A 19,089-nucleotide genomic window follows, 5' to 3' on the forward strand; every position below is an offset into this window, starting at 1 on the left:
CTACCTTGTTATTAACAGAACCCATAATTTTCCATTTCTTGATCAGAGTTTGAACAGTACTGATTGGCATTTTTAAATCTTTGAATATCTTTTTATATGCTTTTCCTGATTTATAAAGTTGAACTACTTTTGCTCACAGTTCCTTTGACTGCTCTTTTGCTTTCCCTATGCTTTAGTGATCACCAAAGTCGGTGCAGCCATGGATGAAATGCACAAACATTTCTCTAGAGCTAAGAAACTCATTGACTATTTATACACGAACATGAACTACAATCAAACAAGGAGTAGGTATGAATAGCTACCCTTCATTGCCATCTTAACATGTATCAACTTGAGTATATATATATATATATCATCAGCATAAACTTTTGAACAGAACCATTTTATTATTTCCTTTATTGCTATGGTTTGTTTGGTTGTGCTATTCTGTGATGCATAATAGTTTTCATTTGAAACACTAAAAATAACAGGCATGTGTTTTGTCTGATCACTCATGTTTTCTTAAAATGCGACATCTTACAAATTCTGCCAGGGGTATGTAAACTTATGAGCATAACTGTATTTAAATGTATTTAACATATCTTCCCTATCCGCTAGGTTATATATATTCAGTTATATATATCTTTCTCCATTTGCTTTAGAACAAAGATCACTGACCATTTTATAGTAGCCACCCTCTGGACCTACTTCATCAGTTTATATCCTTTTGAAGGTACGGTGTCCAAATTTGTACACTGTATTCCAAATGAGGTCTCACCAGGGACCTATACAGGGGCACTATCCTCTTTTTTTTTTTTTTTTTTTACTGACCATTCCTCTCCTCTCTCTGTACAGCATTATCATTACCCCTTGCCCATGTGCTCTGAAATTTCTAAAACTCACCTCTGCATGATTTGTGTGGTTTTATACATTAGAGGAAGTAAATGGTTTTTTTTATTAGCAGAAGAAAACATAACTGCAAAAAGCATGACCAGTTCTGGGCTTGTAACAGTTATCCCACAGCTCATTCACTGCCCCCATAATATACCCTTTTGCTATTCATGTTAGTAGAATTTAGTCAGATGACATACACAACACTATGTAATTGACTTTACTAATGAAACTTTCTTACTGCTTTGGTTTACTTGAGGTTTTTTCAGATACCACCAAGAAAGAATTCATTAATTTTAAATGACTCCTAACCACAGGAGTGTGTGAAGGAAAACATGGTGCCTAAGTACTTAAAAAAAACAAAGGCAAACTGTTTTTTGAGTCTGGCTCCTGACTTACCTGCATAGCTTTTTATTTTAATTAAACTTAATGGCACTATCTGTTTTATATTAGGCAGTGTTATTGTGTATTAATGTTGCTGCTATATTTTTGCTGGAGATGAAAAGACCTCAGCACTGGTACCGACTGAATATTTCGTCAAGTCTTATGCCAGTCGTTGCAATCATGGGTCTGAAAAAACCTCCTTTTTTATTCGAATTTTCATTCTGTTTATTACATTTCTTGATATATTTATTTAAAACTTTTTTTATACCGACATTCGTGAGGACATCATACTGGTTTACAGTATAACAGAAATGCTTGAAAATACATGTAACAGGGAAATAAAAGGGGGAGGGGGAGATACATAGAAGTCAAGATAGAAAGACAGTGCAACCGAACAAACTTTTTAACGTGAGAAAATTATTAACATGAGAAAAAAAACTGTAAAACATATTTAGATGGGGGATGTCATAAATTGCTAGTTTTATATACAAGGAAGCATAATCATAAAAGTACATGGTAAACGGATCAAATTCCTGGTACATGGTAAGGAACTAATTTCTGGTTACAGGAGGGTGTGGGAAAGAGCTGTTAATCAGGGGAGGCCTGTTTAAACAATCATGTTTTTAGTTTCTTTCTAAATTTGAGGTAACAAGGTTCGAGATGGAGATTATGGGGCAGGGAGTTCCACCGTGCGGAGCCTGCAATTGTGAGGGCACGCTCCCTTGTGGATGAGAGGTGTGCTGTTTTGAGAGAGGGCACATGGAGAGTTCCTTTGTTGACTGTCCTAGTGGGTCGATTCGGGTGTGCAGATGTGAAGGGTAGATTGAGCCAGTTGGAGTGGTGGGAGTAAATAGCTTTGTGGATGATAGTGAGGGTTTTATATAGGATGCGGGAGGGTATGGGAAGCCAGGGTAGGTCTTTAAGAATGGGGGTAATATGGTCTGTTTTACGGGCATTTGTTATGATTCTTGCCATAGCGTTTTGGAGCATTTGGATAGGTTTTATGGTGGAATAAGGGAGTTGCAATAGTCTAGCTTGGAAGAGAGTAGGGGTTTTAGTTTCTTTAGTACGTTGAGCTTAAAGAAACCTTCTTTAAAGGATGGAGCAGACATGCTTCTTCATGTTTAATTGTTGGTAAATAAGGACTCAAAGGTCTCTTACGGCAGGTTGTGCGGAGATGGACTTGAAGGCTGGGTCCATAGCGATGGATAGCTTAGGCGTAGTGTCACGGGAAAAAAATAGAAGTTCTGTTTTGTTAGTGTTTAGGGCCAGGTGGATGTTGGTGAGGAGAGAGTTAATTGATGTAAGGCAGGTTTCCCAATGCTTTAAGGCATCAGAGATAGAGGTGTGGATAGGAATGATGATTTGGACATCATCAGCATATAGATAGAATTTTAGTTTGAGGTTCGAGAGGCGTTGGCAGAGGGGGGGTGAGGTAAATGTTGAAAAGTGTGGAAGAGAGTGAAGAACCCTGTGGGACTCCTTGTAGGAGAGGGTAGGGGGTTGATGTGGCATTACCTATTTTAACAGAAAAAATTTCTAATAGAGAGGTAGGATGTAAACCATATGAGGGCTAGGCCTGAGATGCCAATGTTTTTTAGATGGGTGAGGAGGTGGTTATGGCATATGATATCAAAAGCCACAGAGAAATCAAGGAGGACGAGAAGGTAATTATGCCCTTGGTCCATACCTCTGAGGAGATGGTCGGAGAGGGTGAGGAGGAGTGATTCCGTATTAAAATGTTTACGGAAGCCAAATTGTGAGGTGTGGAGGATCTTGTGTTCTTCAAGGTAGTTCATGAGTTGTGAATTGACAACTCTTTCCATTATTTTGGCTATAAACGGGAGGTTTGAGATGGGGTGGAAACTGGCAGGGTCTTTCAGATCAAGTGAAGGTTTCTTAAGGAGGGGTTTAACCACTGCATGCTTAAGTGTGTTCGGGACTATGCCTGTGGAGAGGGAGCAGTTAATGATGTCAGATATAGCCCTAGCAATGGAGTTGGGTACAGAAAGTGTCAGTGGGGTGAGAGGTAGGTTTGAGTTTTTTAAGGATAGATTCGATTTCTTTGGAAGAAGTAAGATCCAGGGAGCTCAAGGAAGCAGTGGAAAGGTTGAACCCTGGCATAGGGGAGTGCAGGGAGTTGGTGAATCTGGAGAGAAGGTTCGTTATTTTGCTGTTGAAGTATTGTGCCAGTTCTTCACATTTAGCAGGGGCTTCAGAGTCGGGTATAGTGTGTGGGATGGCTTTGGTGAGGCCTGAGACATAGGAAGAGAGCGCTTTGGGGTTGTAGAGGTATTCGTGAATCTTTTGGGCATAGAAATCCCATTTCTGTTTGAGTATAGAGATTCTATAGCAGTGAAGGGCTGATTTGTAGCTGGATGTGTGCTACAGGTTGGGTCCTGGCGCCATACTCTCTCTAAGTTTATTTTTCATTGTTTTTAGCTCAGGGGTGTACCATGGGTTTGTGTGTTTAGACTCAGTGTTTACAACACATTTGGAAATTGGGCAGAGTTTGTTGGCGATTTCCAGTGTGAGATTGTTCTATGAGGATAAGGCCGAATCAGGGTTGGTACAGTCTAGTTTGGATAAGGAGGTTGCTAGTGCTGAGATACGTTCGTCACTGGAGCAGGTCTTTCTGAAGATTATGGTGGCGCTATGGGCGGTATTGCTAGTGGTTGAGGAGTTGAAGGAGAGGAGGGTTTCGATAAGAGAGTGGTCGGACCACGGGACTGGGGAGCATGAGGGGGTAGTTGTGGTGTGAAGACCAGCGTTGATGAATATCAGGTCTAATGTATGCCTTGCTTTGGGGGTGGGGGATGTAATGATTTGTTGAAATCCCATTGCTTGGAGGGAGTTGAGGAGGGTATCACATGAGGATCATAGAGGGAGTCAACATGGAGATTAAAATCACTGAGGATGATGGTGGGGGTATCAAAATTAATGTTATCAGCAATGAGCTCGAATGAGGGTGAAGGGTTGGATTCCAGAAAGGTTGGTGAGGAGTAGACTAGACAGACCTGTAGTTCTGAAGATTTGAAAAGACCGATTTCAAGTTTAGACGGGGAAACTACATGGACAGGTTTGAGCTTTAGGAAGTTCCTGGCAGCTAGGAGAAGCCCACCCCCTCTTTTTTTGGGTCTGGGGATGGAGAAAAATTCATAGGAGGAGATGGGGAGTTGGTTAAGGAGTACAATATCAGAGTCTGTAAGCCAGGTTTCAGTGACTGCACAAATGTTTGGCTTACAGTCAATAAGAAGGTCACTGAGGATGGGTGCTTTTTTCGAAAGTGATTGAGCATTAAATAACATTATAGAAAGGGTGGTGAGGCCCAAGAGCTGTGTCAGTGGGGAAATAAGAATAGGGATTAGGGATTTGCGCAGGGAGTGGGGGATTGTGTATATGGGGGAAAACAGTCTAGAAGAGGGGTGGTGGATGTGAGGGATGGGGTAGGTTGCCATTGCAGAGGCTAGCAGTACTGGAGTGCAGGTTTTTTAGTGTAGGATGCGGTACAGAGTGGGGTAGTGGAGTACAGAGGCGAGGAAACTGGTGAGGTATGAGGAGATGACATTGAGAAAGGGAGTCTTTATTTGTGGAGGGAGTGAGGTAAGGCAGAGGGGGGGGACAGACAAGGGAGCAGCAAGTGGAGCACAAAGGAGCGTACTAAGGGGCAGGCCCCTTAGTTGTGGTCCTTTGGCGCGCGGCGCCGAAGGCTCACTGCGCTCAAGTTTAAAGAGTCCTGTCCCTCGACATCGATCAGATGACACTCTGGGGCGGAGACTCAGAGCAGGCTGGATGGAGGAGGGATCTGCAGCGGGCCTTGGAGGCAGGATCAGCCAAGCCCGAGAAGATGCAGCCATGAGGTTGGGGCAAGCCAGGTTAGGAAAGGCCGGCCAGGTGGGTGCCGGATGGTTTATGATTTTCATTTATATGTGGCTGTATGTATCTTCTTGTATTCACAACAGCTATAGAGATAAACCAAGTTTGATAGATATTGAAATCCTTGCATGTAATTCAAAAGTCCATCTTTTTTTTTTTTATAGCAACATGTTCACCTGATACAAAACACAAATTTTGTACCTATCTTTCATGAAGACTTTCACAAGAATCTTTATAGCACAAATTGTCAAAAGTTATTCAAATGGCACCTGAAGCGGCTGCCTTGAAGACGCCGACGCTGCGTCAGAACTCAGTTCATAAAAATCCTTTAAATATTTTAATGAAGCCTTCTCAAGTGAAAGTCTAGCAGAGATTACTTTTAATTAAGAACAGCCATGTTAGAGAAATAATAAAGTTATAACCCAAATACATAACAGACGGAAATGCCAACCCATAACTCCCAGGGTAAACACAATCCTCACATGATACATTGACTTTTTCCAGGTAAATAGTGGAGTTTATTTTGGTGCATAGAAGCCAGGACTGTAAAATAGTATTAAGCAGATTCCCCCAACCACCCACTTAGCAGCATATCCCTTTCTACTCCCATTTCCTCCCTAAAATGTCCCCTCTTTCTCTCTGCCCTCACCAAGAATTTCCCTCTTTCCTCCCTCAACTACAACAGCATTCAATCTTACTGTTGGTGGCTCCAGGCTCCTCTTCTTTCTTTGACAGTGTGCTTGTTATGGCTCCAGAACTCTGCACTTCTACTTTTGTACTTGGCCAGAGAGCCTTTTGGGAAGAGGTCCGGTAGGGAGGACGATACTTAAAACGCCATATCAGTGGGGGGGGGGGGGGGGGGGGAATGCAAGATGGCGGATCTGACTAGATGTGCATGAGGTTTGCTCCACCAGCCTCTGATTTTTTTTTCCTGAGATATGCCCCATACAGCGAGGAAGTGGCAAGCCAAGGAACATGAGGCTCAAACCGCTTCCTCAGCGTTACCTGTTTCGGGTCCGATGGACACTCGTGTAATCCGGGAAGCATTGCGACCTGGAGTCAGTTTGCAGTGGGGTAAGCGGGAGGAAGAAACCGCCTCCCCACAGGAACGTCAAACAACTCTGTCCCCGGTCGATCAGAGGCCTCCTGTGAATCCCGCCGAAGTGTGTGTTTTGAATTTCTCCTCCGTGTCGGAAGTGGAAGGAGAAGAAGTGGATGAGCATTTGGGATCCCTGACTAAGAGGGAACATGGAGATTTGCAGTATTCTCTGGGAGAGCCTGTCGGGGAAGGAGACACTGCGGCTAGCACAAACACTCTGCAGCCTGAAAGGGAAGTACTGCTTATTGCTTTTCCTCCTAAGAAAGAAATGGTGAAACCTGGAATTATTTCTCTTGACATAATTTGGGATGCTATACAGAATGTAAATAATCATCTGTTTCAGCAGTTAAATCCCTTGCTCTCTTACATTAACAATGTGGATTTTCATCTAAAGAATGTTGAAAAAGTGTTGGAAGAAAATAGAACTTTTGTCTTTGTCACTGGAAAAGAATTAAAAGAATCTTTGAAAGTTCAACAAAATATTGTTAAAGAAAATCAATTATTGTTAAATCGGATGGAACATCTAGAGAACCAAGTTAGAGGGAAGAACCTCAGATTCATAAATTTCCCGAAAGATCCATTGGTAACCCCTCGTGACGTGTGGATAAAATATCTGAGTCAAGTATTCAAAATTCCTGAACAAACTCTCCCCTCCGATGTCAAGGGTATATTATATACCACCTTATAAGAAGAACTCTGATGTTAAAAAGGGTTTTCAGGTTCTTATGCCTACAACTCCTGAACTAGATATTACAAATATTCTAGAGTCAACGCAAAAAGATCAAGCTGAACCGGCTATGCTGATTGCTTCATTTCTATTGGATTCAGATAGAGAGTGGATACTTCACAAGTTTTTTCATTATCGTTCTGAGATGTTTTTGGGTCAATAAGTTGGTGCTTTTCCTGACCTGGCGAGATCTACTCAGAGAAGGAAGCAATTTCTTCAATTAAGGACTCAAATGTTACTTCTGGGTGCTATATTTTTGTTGAAATATCCCTGTAAATGTGTAATTAAATTTTGTAACATATTTTCTTTTCTCCAGAACAGTTAACTGGTTTTTTGAAAGAGAAAGTGCCAACAATCTCTACTTCTCCTCTCTCAGGTGTTGAGTGCATACATGTCTGCAGATATATCTGATCATATTATAATGGCTTCCTGTATTCAGATCCTTTTTTCCTTTTTAAGATAAATATTTCCTCTGATTGTATTTGTATCCCCCCCTTTTGAGGACTTAAAAGTGCAGAATATGTTGTGGTCAATATTGTATATTCCTATGTTGAATGCAAGATGTTTCCTTATTTCTGCTATTTCAAGTGTATTTCTTGAATTTGCATTGAAAATACATAAATAAAAAATTACCAAAAAAAAAAGCGCCATATCAGTGGCACCAGACAGCATGCACTTTGGCTTGCTGGAGAGAGGATGAAGGACTTGAAATTCTGCATCAGCAAGCGCTTTCACAGATTGAGAGGAGGGATTTGAAACAGCATGTGCTTTGGGCTCGCACTGCCTTCCACAGTGGCGAGAGGCCTTGGAACGCTGCATCTACAGCTTTGCTCATTAATCAGCCTAAAATATGGGTGAAAGTCAGTTCAAACTGACTGTTACCTATGGAACATTCTGGGAATTTATGAGTGAAAATCATTTTAAACTAAAAATGAAGGATCCTAACCATATATACGAGTGGCTTGAGAAAGTATTCGACCCCCTACAATGTCAGCAGATTGTTTCAGACAATATGTTTATTGCAAACTAGAATGCTCTTAAAGTAAATTTTCAAAGTCACAATTCATTAGTTCTTTGCATGTTGTGTAAAATAAAATTAAAAACTGAAAAATGCTGCTTGCATAAGTATTCAACCCCTTTTGCTGAAGTAACAGCTTTACGTTTGATGGGGTAGATATCTACCATCTTTGCACACTGTTTGGGAATGATTTTTGCCCATTCTTCTGGCAGATTTGCTCCAGGTTAGTTGGATGACACTTATGGACTGCAATTTTCAAATAGTGCCACAGATTCTCGATTTGATTGAGATCTGGATTTTGACTTGGCCATTGTAGAACATTCACCTTTTTATTGTTCAACCACCCCTGTGTTGTTTTGACCTTGTGCTTGGGATCATTGTCCTGCTGAAAGATGAACTTTCTCCCAAGTTTTAGGTTTTTAGCAGACTGAAGCAGGTTGTCTTGCACTATCTCCTTCAACAGCAAGAGGAAATGTGGAAAAATGGATTTACACTCACAAAGAGGGGAGTAGCTGGCTTGTTACGGCGGTTACTACCCCAAACCAAATAAGCCTGATGCTTCACCTTCAATGCATATACAGCATAGTTCTCTGCTTCAACGGCAGGGGAGAAGAAAAAAGGGTTCGCACTCACAAAGTGGGGAGTAGCTGGCTTGTTACGGCGGTTACTACCCCAAACCAATTGTGTCCGATACTTCACTTTCGATGCATATCCAGCATGGCTCTCTGCTTCAACAGCATGGGAGAAGACTGATACATCACGCATTTCCAGCATAGCTCCCTGCTTCAACAGCAGGGGAGAAGAAAAACAACCAATAAGGACTGTATAACATAGTCTGGGTAAAACAAATAAGCATGGGTGTAGCTTGCTTATTGCGGCGGTTACTACCCCTACTACCCCTAACTAATCAAGCTAGATATTTCAATGGTGGGGGTGGAAGGGAAATAGAACCAAGAGCTAAGAGAAACAGATAAGTATGAGAGAAAAAAACGTGTGAAGCTTGCTGGGCAGACTGGATGGGCCATTTGGTCTTCTTCTGCCGTCATTTCTATGTTTCTATGTATGTTGCACCATCCATTCGTCCTTCAATTTTAACAAGATGCCCAGTGCCCGCTGAGGAAAAGCATCCCCACAACATGATGCTGCCACCCCCCTATTTTACTGTTGAGATGGTGTTTGCTGAAGAATGGACAGTGTTAGGTTTGCATCATAGACGTTTTCAATTTTGGCCAAAAGCTCCATTTTTGTCTCATCTGACCACAAAACCTTATCCCACATTTGAGTTGGGTCACTGACGCTTTATGGCACATTCCAGACGTGCTCTGATCTGGTTTTTCTTCAGTAATGGCTTATTTGTAGCCACCCTCCCATGCAGGCCAGTTGTATGCAAAGCTCTTGATATGGTTGACTGGTGCATCTCCAGTCTCGGCCACTGAACTCTATAGCTCCTTCAAAGTGATTGTTGGCCTCTCTGTGGCTTCCCTCACAAGTTCCTTCTTGTTCTGATGCTGAGTTTTGAAGGACTGACTTGTTCTAGGCAGTGTCTGGGTGATATGATACAGCTTCCATGTCCTCACAATTGATCCAACAGTAATCGCTGGGATATCCAAGCAATTGGAAATTATTTTGTAGCCTTTTCCTATCTTGTCCATGTATATAACTATCTTTAGTTTCCTTAGAATGCTCTTTGGTCTTCATTTTCACAGCTTTCCTTCAGATTCACTGTCTGACCAATGGTACTGGAATTAGATGGTCTTTTATCCAGAAAAGCTGACCTTTTTTAATGATTCATAGGTAGAGTCCAATTGTAAGCTGTTAGGGCAATATATTTCATCTATGTAAAATTGAAGCTTCCACAACACAGAGTTGAATACTTATGCGAGCAGCATTTCTCAGTTTTTAATATATTTTATATAAAATGCAAAGAAATAATGAATTGCAACTTTGAAAATTTACTTTAAGAGCCTACTGGTTTGTAATAAATAAATTGTCTAGAACAATCTGGGTAAGTGTCATTTGTAATACACACAAATCTGCTGACTTTAAGGGGTTGAATACTTTTGCAAGCCACTGTATATTTTTTCCACTGATATTGTCATAATAAATCCTGATAAATTCCCAGGAAAAATCAAAAAACAAAAACATGAAAATGAAAGTCTCTATATGTGATACTGACTGTGTAAGCCCTCTTGGTCAAGGGAATACCTATGGTACCTAAACATAATATAAGAATATATAAGAAAATAAGACTTGCCATACTGGGTCAGACCAAAGATCCATCAAGCCCAAGTATCCTATTTCCAACAGTGGGCAAATCAGGTCACAAGTACCTGGCAGGATCCCAAGGGGGTAGATAGATTCCAAGCTGCTTATCCCAAGAATAAGCAGGAGATTTCTGCAACTTTACCTTAATAATGGTTAATGGATTTTTCCTTCAGGAACTTGTCCAAACCTTTTTTTTTTTTTTTAATGTAACTACACTAATAGCTTTCACCACATCCTTTGGCAATGAAATTCAGAGCTTAATTATTTGTTGAGTAAAAAAATATTTTCTCCTATTAGTTTTAAATGTATTACCCAGTAGCTTTATTGTGTGTGTCCCTGGTCTTTGTACTTTTTGAAGTGGCTGATCAGTCACAAAAGGTGGAATATAAATTAAATATACCGATACATGCATATAATAAGCAACAGAAGACTGCTTGATGCCTTTGCATCCCTCTGTGCCAGCTCTTCTTGAACAAATACCTTGCCCCTTTTGTGCTCTTGTGGATTTTGACTTATCTCATTCCGTAAACTAACTTAATCTTTCCCACCATGCATCTGTTCTCCAAATTAGCCTGCCCTGAACTACTCAGCTACCCAATCCTGATCTTCCATGTATTTTTCCTCTCCCTGTTGCATTTCCCCTTCATACCTTTCCTGGCTCTCTCAATCTTTCCTCCACCTCTGCTTTCTTCTTCAATATTTAGCAAAGGGTAATGATAAATAGTGATCTTTTTGTGAATTATTTTGTCTTGAAGTGCATGTTTTAGCTTCAAAGAGGTCCATATTCAAAAGCCATTTAGATGGATAACTCAGACGTTATCCATCTAAATAGCTTATGTGGTATCTTAGTTAACTAGCTACAATTTAGCCAGATAAAGGGGCATTCTGGGGAAGGGCTGATGAATAGCTACACCCAAACATTATGCTTCCAGTGCAGCTGCTAAGAGCTATGCTGAAAGCACTTGCAATCAGCCCAGACTGAGATCCCAGGCTGCAGAAGAACCTGGTTAAGTATGCAGTGGGTGGAAGACATTGAGCAGGGGGGGGGGGGGAGGGCAGGTGCCAAGGAAGCACTTATTTGTAAAATATATACCATGGAGGGAGGGGGAGAACGCTGGAGGGCTGAAGCAATCAATTACATTTTTCTTTCATCTAGTAGCATTTGAGGGGGTCCTGGCCTGCTGGAGAGATTATTAGTAGTAGTGGTGGGCTGGGAATTGGGCACAGAAGCCCAAAGTGCTGATTTTTATTTTGAACAGGATCACCACGTATCTGAATATCTTCTGAAGATACCCAGTAAAGTGACAAGTTATCCAGCCACACAAGGCCAGATAATTTAAAAACTTAACCGGCTATATTCAAACATAGCCAGTTAGGTGTTTTTCGATCCAGCTATATGTAGCCAGATAACTTTAGGCTGGTATATTCAGCAGGACATTTATCTTGCTGAATATGCAGGACAAGTTATCCGACCTACTGAATATGGGCCTCTATATGTGTTTTATGAAAACGTGTTCTTTTATTGTAAACTGCAGAGAGCTTTATATAGGTAGTACATAAAGTGTGAATAAACAATGCTTCTTGTGTGCACTTTTACTTCTATATCTTTTAACCCCAAACATCTCTACTTCTGTGCTACATTTTCACCTGTTTTTCTCCCAGTGCTCACTGGCTCTCCCCATTGTCCAGTCTCCACACTACATTTAATCATGCAAAACATAAGTCAAAACATGACGACTGACCCACCTCTTTCAAGTCACTATGGGGCCAATATAATGTACACTAAACACTGTGTGTACTTTTTACTACTATTTTTAATACACTTTATGCATTAAAATTACTGTCGATGTAATAAAAATGAGTCACAACAGTAGTGAAAAGTGAACTTTAGCGCACTTTTCATGCAAACAGTAACATATATGACTGCATTAGACATTACTACCAAATGCAGAGAATTGTACTAAAAATTAGCTTTTTCCTTTTAAACATTGAATGTTTACTTCAGAGTCTGAGGTGAACTAAATTTTTAACTTCAATTTACTTCTATTGGAAGCAAATGAAAGTTAATCAAGTAGAAAGAGTGAAATCCAAGATGGTACTAGAAGCATAAGACATTTCACTTCAGCTCTACACACTTATTTTTTCTTAAATATATTTATTTATTTTATTTATTTATTTATGGTTTTTATATACCGATCTTCTTACATAATATGTAAATCAAATCGGTTTACAGAGAACAGTTGAAAAGCTTGCTTGATGGCGAAGACATCAAGCATGCTTGATGGCGAAGACGAGAGATTAATCCCAGAGACTCCTTCCCAGGTGATTGTATTTATTAGATTTATATTTAGCTTTTCAGCACGTCAAAGCAGATTACATTCAGGTACTGTGGGTATTTCCCTATCCCAAACTATGGGCTGGATTTACTAACGCAGTGGTTCCCAAACCTGTCCTGGAGGACCCCCAGCCAATCAGGTTTTCAGTATATCCACAATGACTTTGCATGTACTGCTTCCAAAGCATGCAAATTTTATCTTATGCGTATTCACTGGGGATATACTGGGAGTCCCCTTAGGAACCTCTGTACTAAGGCTTTTCTCCCATTCTGTGACTATGGGAAAAATGCTTAGTAAATGAGGTCCTATATTTGTACTTTAAGCAAATGCGGGTGAAGTGACTCGCCCAAGGTCACAAGAAATGAACCCTGGCTTTCCTGGTTCACAGCCCACTGCTCTAACAACTAGGCTACTCCTTCACTGGGTGATCCTAAAGTCTTGGGGATTCTCCTTGCTGCTAGAACTGAAGAGGAAAATTCATCGGGGTCTAAGGCGAAGTATCACTTGGCCCCAAGAGCCATGTTCCTCTGTCAGCTCTGCATCTTGAAGATTTGAAGGCAGCAATGGGAACACTGGGAAATTCATGTGGAAGCCCTTTCTGGAAGTTCCACAATGGGGCCTGGTACAAGTCAGGACTGGCCGTGCTTGCAATCACTCCCAGAAGAAATAGCTATGGTGGTGCTGACCCCCAGAGTGAAGAATGGGGAGCTGGACTGATGGAGACAGTGACAACTCATTTTCCCACAGACATCACATCTAGAGAGACTCATAACCCTATAGGCCATCTAGCAAGCCACTGACTCTTGAAAGAATTGCTAGTACCAAGATATGCAGCATGGAAATCTTTTTTGGGGCTGTTAAAGAACATATTAGGGGATTGCTGTCATAATAAGATATGTAGTACAATCCATAATATACTGTTGCAGTTCCATTGTTCTCATAATTAAATCAGACAGTTAATTTTTTTTGGATACTCTTCAAAGTATTTGATTCAATTTTCCAATGTTTGACATATTTTCCTTCATCTAGACAAGTGGTTCCCAAATCTGTCCTGAAGGACCCCCAGGCCAGTTGAGTTTTCAGGATATTCACAATGAATACACATATAAGAGATTAACATGTACTGCCTCTATAGTATGCACATTTTATCTCATGTAAATTCATTGTAGATATTCTGAAAACTCTCCAGAGCAGGTTTGGGAACCTCTGATTTTGACAATTAAGATTACTAAATCTGACACAGGGTCCTGACTTGATAATCCAGCCCTATTTTAAGTGGCTCAAGTGTTTAAAAGTATCTTCTCCAATGATGCTACCTTTTTTGTTTTCTCTGTTCTTTTTTGGAAACTGTATCTCTTCCCACTACTCTCCATTAAACCCGAGATTCTACAGAAGAATCAGATATTTCCTGTAAGGGAGTATTTCATTCTTTGTATGTCAATAACCATATACTTTATTTCCTTGTAATAATATTGATTGCTTGCATTACTATAGATTCATCAATGGAAAATGTAAAAGAAAAAACTTGAAAGCAATATTCTAGATTCAGATCCAAATGCATTTCTCACAGCAATATTTGCAACTCTGCCTGCCCTCATATCAAACAGCAGCCCGACCTGATCATACAGTGTGCGTGTCATTTATGACATCACAAACGAAATACTATTAGAATAGTGACGTTTTTGTGCATCATAGGCCAACGGAATGCACTGACGTCATTCAAGACTGCTGCTCCGATGGCCGCCCCCAGAGTTTCAGACGAGTTGTACGGGAACAGCTCCCAGACTATATAAAATAAAGAGCTGGAAGTCTTGTTTTGCTGCTGCACAGTGAACATCCTGGGTGAACTTTTTCAGCAGGACACGGGGCGCGCAGTCCAAGCCACCCAAGAGCAATCTCCCTCTCACCGATACTGGAAACCACCACACCCGCCACTCCTCAACGTCAGGGAGTCCCCCTCACCAGCTGGCAGGCCGGCTCTTACCCGTCCGGAGAGTACTCCAGGTTGAAGACTGCTCCATGGGTCTTGGTGCTGAGACTCACGGAGTCCGCGGGGCAGATGGAGCTATACAGGCTTGTCATACTCCGGTAGTTATCACGGGCCGGGTCCACGTAGAGGCCGCGCCGGACGGAGCGCTCCCGCAGCCAGCGAAATAGCTTCCCATGGCCTCCCGTCTCGGCCTCGGCCGTTGCTTTCCCCGGGGAGGAGTCTGACTCCTGAGCGTGGACACCGGGAGACAGAGGGAGAAGCGGAGCCTGCTGCTGCTCCTCTTCCTCCTCCTCCTGCTGTTCTACTGCGTCCCCCTCCGCCCCGGGCCCGCTCTTCCTGTGCGGCGGAGGGGACGCGCTCATGCTGCCGGTGTTGCGGGACGGGGATTGCTGGGCGCCCCGAACAACACCAGCGCGCATGTGCGCGCAGCCACGAACCACGCCCATCCCTAGTCCTGCTTCCGGCGTCAAGCGGCGTGCGTGCGTGCGTGCGTGCTCCACCGTCAAGCAGTCCGGCGGGAAACGCGTAGACAGGAAGTTGCGGGGTCAGGCGGAACTACTGCTCTTCCTCCTTCTCTGGCCAATGTCCAAACTTCGAAGAACTGTGGTTCTGCTGCGTCCGCCGCCTAGCTGTCAACGCTGCACCCGGCGTGTAGAGAGGCAGAGAGAAGGCGGGCGTGTGGAGGCTATTTTTCACATCCTTATGGTTTTTTGTTTTTCTGCAACACATATAAAATAAAATCGCATATAAAGGAACTTTCCAGGTGCAAGTCAGTTTTGAGAGACACCATTAGGGAGCCCTAGCGTCGTTAATAGATTTATGTCCAGCACATCTGGGACCCTTGTTCCAACGGGGATGTTGTTGGTGTCCTCCTCGCCCTCGGAGCTATGAACCTCAACAGAGGTGTGGTGAAACATAAGAGCATAAGATATGCCATACTGGGTCAGACCAAGGGTCCAACAAGCTCAGACAGTGGCCAATCCAAGTCACAAGCATCTGGCAAGTACCCAAATATTAAATACATCTCAAACTACTATGGCTTATTTCCTAACTTATAGCAGATGGACTCAGGACCAATCGGTATAGTGTACTCCTGATAGCAGTTGGAGACAGATCAGATTTCAATCTGACGTCAGCCCTAGTACATATACCCCTGCAGGAAGTGCAGCTCTTCAGTATTTTCCATCTCCATAGCAGTTAGGGACTCGATGCACGCTAGCACAGCATAAATTTTACCAAAGAAATCCAAATTAAGAAGAAATCTTACCTCTTCAGATGAGCCCTGCTCTCCTGCGGTGACACCCATTGGGTCCCTCCCCCAGTCGAGATTCCTGAGGTGATTTCCGCGATCTCTCGGAGGTAAGCTTCGGTCCGGCGGCCGATCCTCAGCGGGGACCTAGCCCCCGACATCGGGTGAGGCTGAGAGGCAGCGGGTGCAACCTCGAGCGCGGCGGTGAAAGAATTTTCCCTCTCCCCCTGCAGCCAGAGACCACCCGGAATGAAACCGGGAAGCGCCGAGACAAGGTAAGGTAAAAATCTATTTAAAAGTCTCCGGTCTCCGAAGCTCGAGGAGACGCACAGGTCACCAGTCGGGACCAATACCACCGGGTTGATCTGCCCTAGCAGGGCTAGACCCCGGTCAGAGCCGAGGGTCCTCCCACGTGGAGACCCTCCGAGGTGGTCGCCATATTGTCTGCTTGGTCGCCGTCACCATTTTGGCCCTGTTCGCCGCCCTTTGCGCCGTCTCGACCCGTGCACACAGAGGCGAGCCATGCGCAAAAATACCTTGTGCGGACAACGTCGCGCGTACAAGTACCGGGCCCACAAGCGAAGTGCATAGCCACGTGCTCACTGTTCCGGGCGCATAACTTCGACCCTTGCGCACAACAGCTTGCAGATGTCTCTGTACGCACACACCAAACCTACGCGTGCAACTTCGATGCACACCGGAGCGCAGAACTGTATTGTACGCACACAAGCCATGGCACCACCTGAAAATAAGCTCAAAGCTCAGGGCCTTTGCCCAGCATGCCACATTAAAGCGGCACAGCATGAGGAGGCCACGACCCTGTGCATACAGTGCGAAGAGGCACTAGGGGACCCAACTCATGGCCCTCCCCAGCCGGTACCGGACCCCAGCCTCTCGAGTGGTACGCCAGACCTAGCATCACACAGCGGGACCCCCCCCTCAAACGGGGAACCCCAGGGACACGGCACCACCCAGTCTAGACCTAGCTTCTATCTCCTGGGTGGAATTCTTCAAAGGTCTCCATACCTTCGTCCACATGCAACCGGGGCCTCCTATAATGCGGTCACAGGCCCCACCAGAGGACCTCAACATACCAGGACCCTCTATGCCCAGGGAAGTGATCCCACCGCCCAGAAGCCCCACCCTCGGGGACACAGACATCTCAGATGAGGGGTCAGAACCCCTGGAGGAAGGGGAACTCCCTCCAGGGACAGAACCCCATCGAACCATGAGACATTTCTTCACCAAGAACGAGCTTCCAGACCTGGTCACACACAGCTTGAAAGAGCTTGCCATCCCGGGCACAAGCACCTCGGGGGAACCTAAGACAAACCCACTTTTGGAGGGACTTCATCAGACCTCCCGCCATTTCCCACTATTACAAGCCGTCCAGCAACTAATTGACCTGGAATGGGATGCCCCAGAAACCACGTTCAAAGGGGGCCGGGCTCTGGCAGCCATGTACCCTCTGGACCCTGCTGCCAAAGATCTCCTGGCATGTCCGAAAGTGGATGCCACGGTCTGCACGGTCTCAAAGCGCACTACTATCCCGGTGGAGGGAGGAGCAGCACTCAAGGATGCTCAAGACAGATGTCTGCAATCTATCCTCAAACAGTCCTTTGACGTCTCCGCTATGTCTTTACAGATCGCAGCATGCTGTGCCATGGTGACACACGCCTGCTTAGCACAGACCAGGAACAATACTCCTGGGGAAGCCCTGGAACCAGCTGTATCATTCCTTGCAGACGCCGCTTCGGATCTGGTATGCACAGCAGCTAGAGGAGTCTCATCCGCCGTGGCAGCCAGAAGACAAATCTGGCTCCGAAACTGGTCAGCCGACGCATTCTCCAAAACGAGACTCAAGGATGCCTTTCAAGGGAACACTCCTGTTCGGAAGCGAACTAGAGAAACTAGCCAACAAGTGGGGCGAGTCACCACTGCTGCGGCTTCCAGCGGACAGGAATAAGAGAAACCAGTGATTCTTCCCCCAGACCTCCAGGGGCAGAGGCTCACAGCGCTTCAACCCATAGAGAAGCTCATATCAAGTGGCCCGCCCCGCAGGCCGGAGCCAGTCCTTTCGGAACAAGCACAATAAAAGGGGAACTAGCTTGGGCCCAGGCCCCAGCCGCACCCCACAATGAAGATCAGCCAACCCATCCAAAGGAAGAAGCCATAGGGGGCAGACTGGCCCTATTCTACCAAAGATGGGTCGAGATAACTTCGGACAAGTGGGTCCTATCCATTATTCGAGAGGGATATTACCTGGATTTCCACCACCACCCTCCGGATAAGTTTGTGGAATCTCCCTGCCATGACCCTTCCAAGAGAATGGCAGTGGAAGCTACACTGACTAGATTACTAGCCTTAGAGGCTATAACACCAGTTCCTCCACGACACATAAATACTGGCCATTATTCCATCGTTCCCAAGAAGGAAATATTTTTATTTATTTATTTTATATACCAACATTCGATTTGAGATATCACATTGGTTTACATTCAGGTACTGTAGGTATTTCCCTATCCCTAGAGGGCTTACAATCTAAGTTTGTACTTGAGGCAATGGAGGGTAAAGTGACTTGCCCAAGGTCACAAGGAGTGACAGTGGGACTCAAACCCTGGTCTCCTGGTTCGTAGCCCACTGCTCTAACCACTAGGCTATTCCTCCTAGTGGTTAGAGCAGTGGGCTATGAACCAGAATTTTCGAAATCCGAATTGGGAGGGGAAAAGGATGTTATATTTTTCCAGATGGTCAAGATGAACGTTCAGACCTATCCTGGACCTCAAGGCAGTCATCCATCACCTGAAGATTCCTCGCTTCCGCATGGAAACCCTATGCTCGGTAATAAGGGCGATACAACCGGGAGAGTTCCTTACCTCCCTGGACCTGTCGGAAGCCTACCTACACATTCCGATCCATCAAGAGCATCAGCGTTTTCTACGCTTCTCGATCCTGGACCATCACTACCAGTTCCGGGCACTACCTTTCAGGTTAGCCACTGCACCCCGGACGTTCACCTCTCATCACAAAAACCCTTAACACTTCGAAAAACTAAAAAAAACCCTGGTTCTCTTCTGATCTCAAGACCCTTAAAAATGCCCTAAGACACCTTATTTATTTACTTACTGTCGTATATCCGAGCTACAAGCACTGTCCTGCTGGGAGCCATTCCTCAGACTCACCCCGGGAACCATCCAGTTACGCATGGTCCCGTCCTTCCTCCCAAATGTGGTTTCTCACTTCCATCTCAACCAAACCATCTCGCTACCATCGCC

At 44.1% G+C, this 19,089-nt stretch overlaps 1 protein-coding gene across 1 annotated transcript in view; it reads right to left on the minus strand.

Moving 5' to 3' along the window:
- DCAF10 (DDB1 and CUL4 associated factor 10) overlaps positions 1 to 15,026 on the minus strand; it is an 81,045-nt gene extending 66,019 nt beyond the window's left edge. The window contains exon 1 of the mRNA XM_029603274.1: positions 14,560 to 15,026. Within this exon, the coding sequence (XP_029459134.1) occupies positions 14,560 to 15,011 (452 nt within the window). The 5' untranslated portion in view covers positions 15,012 to 15,026. The remainder of the gene's footprint in view (positions 1 to 14,559) is intronic.
- Between the last annotated feature and the right edge of the window lie 4,063 nt (positions 15,027 to 19,089).

Source organism: Rhinatrema bivittatum, chromosome 1 (assembly GCF_901001135.1).
Source record: "Rhinatrema bivittatum chromosome 1, aRhiBiv1.1, whole genome shotgun sequence".
Classification (NCBI taxonomy): Eukaryota; Metazoa; Chordata; class Amphibia; order Gymnophiona; family Rhinatrematidae; genus Rhinatrema; species Rhinatrema bivittatum.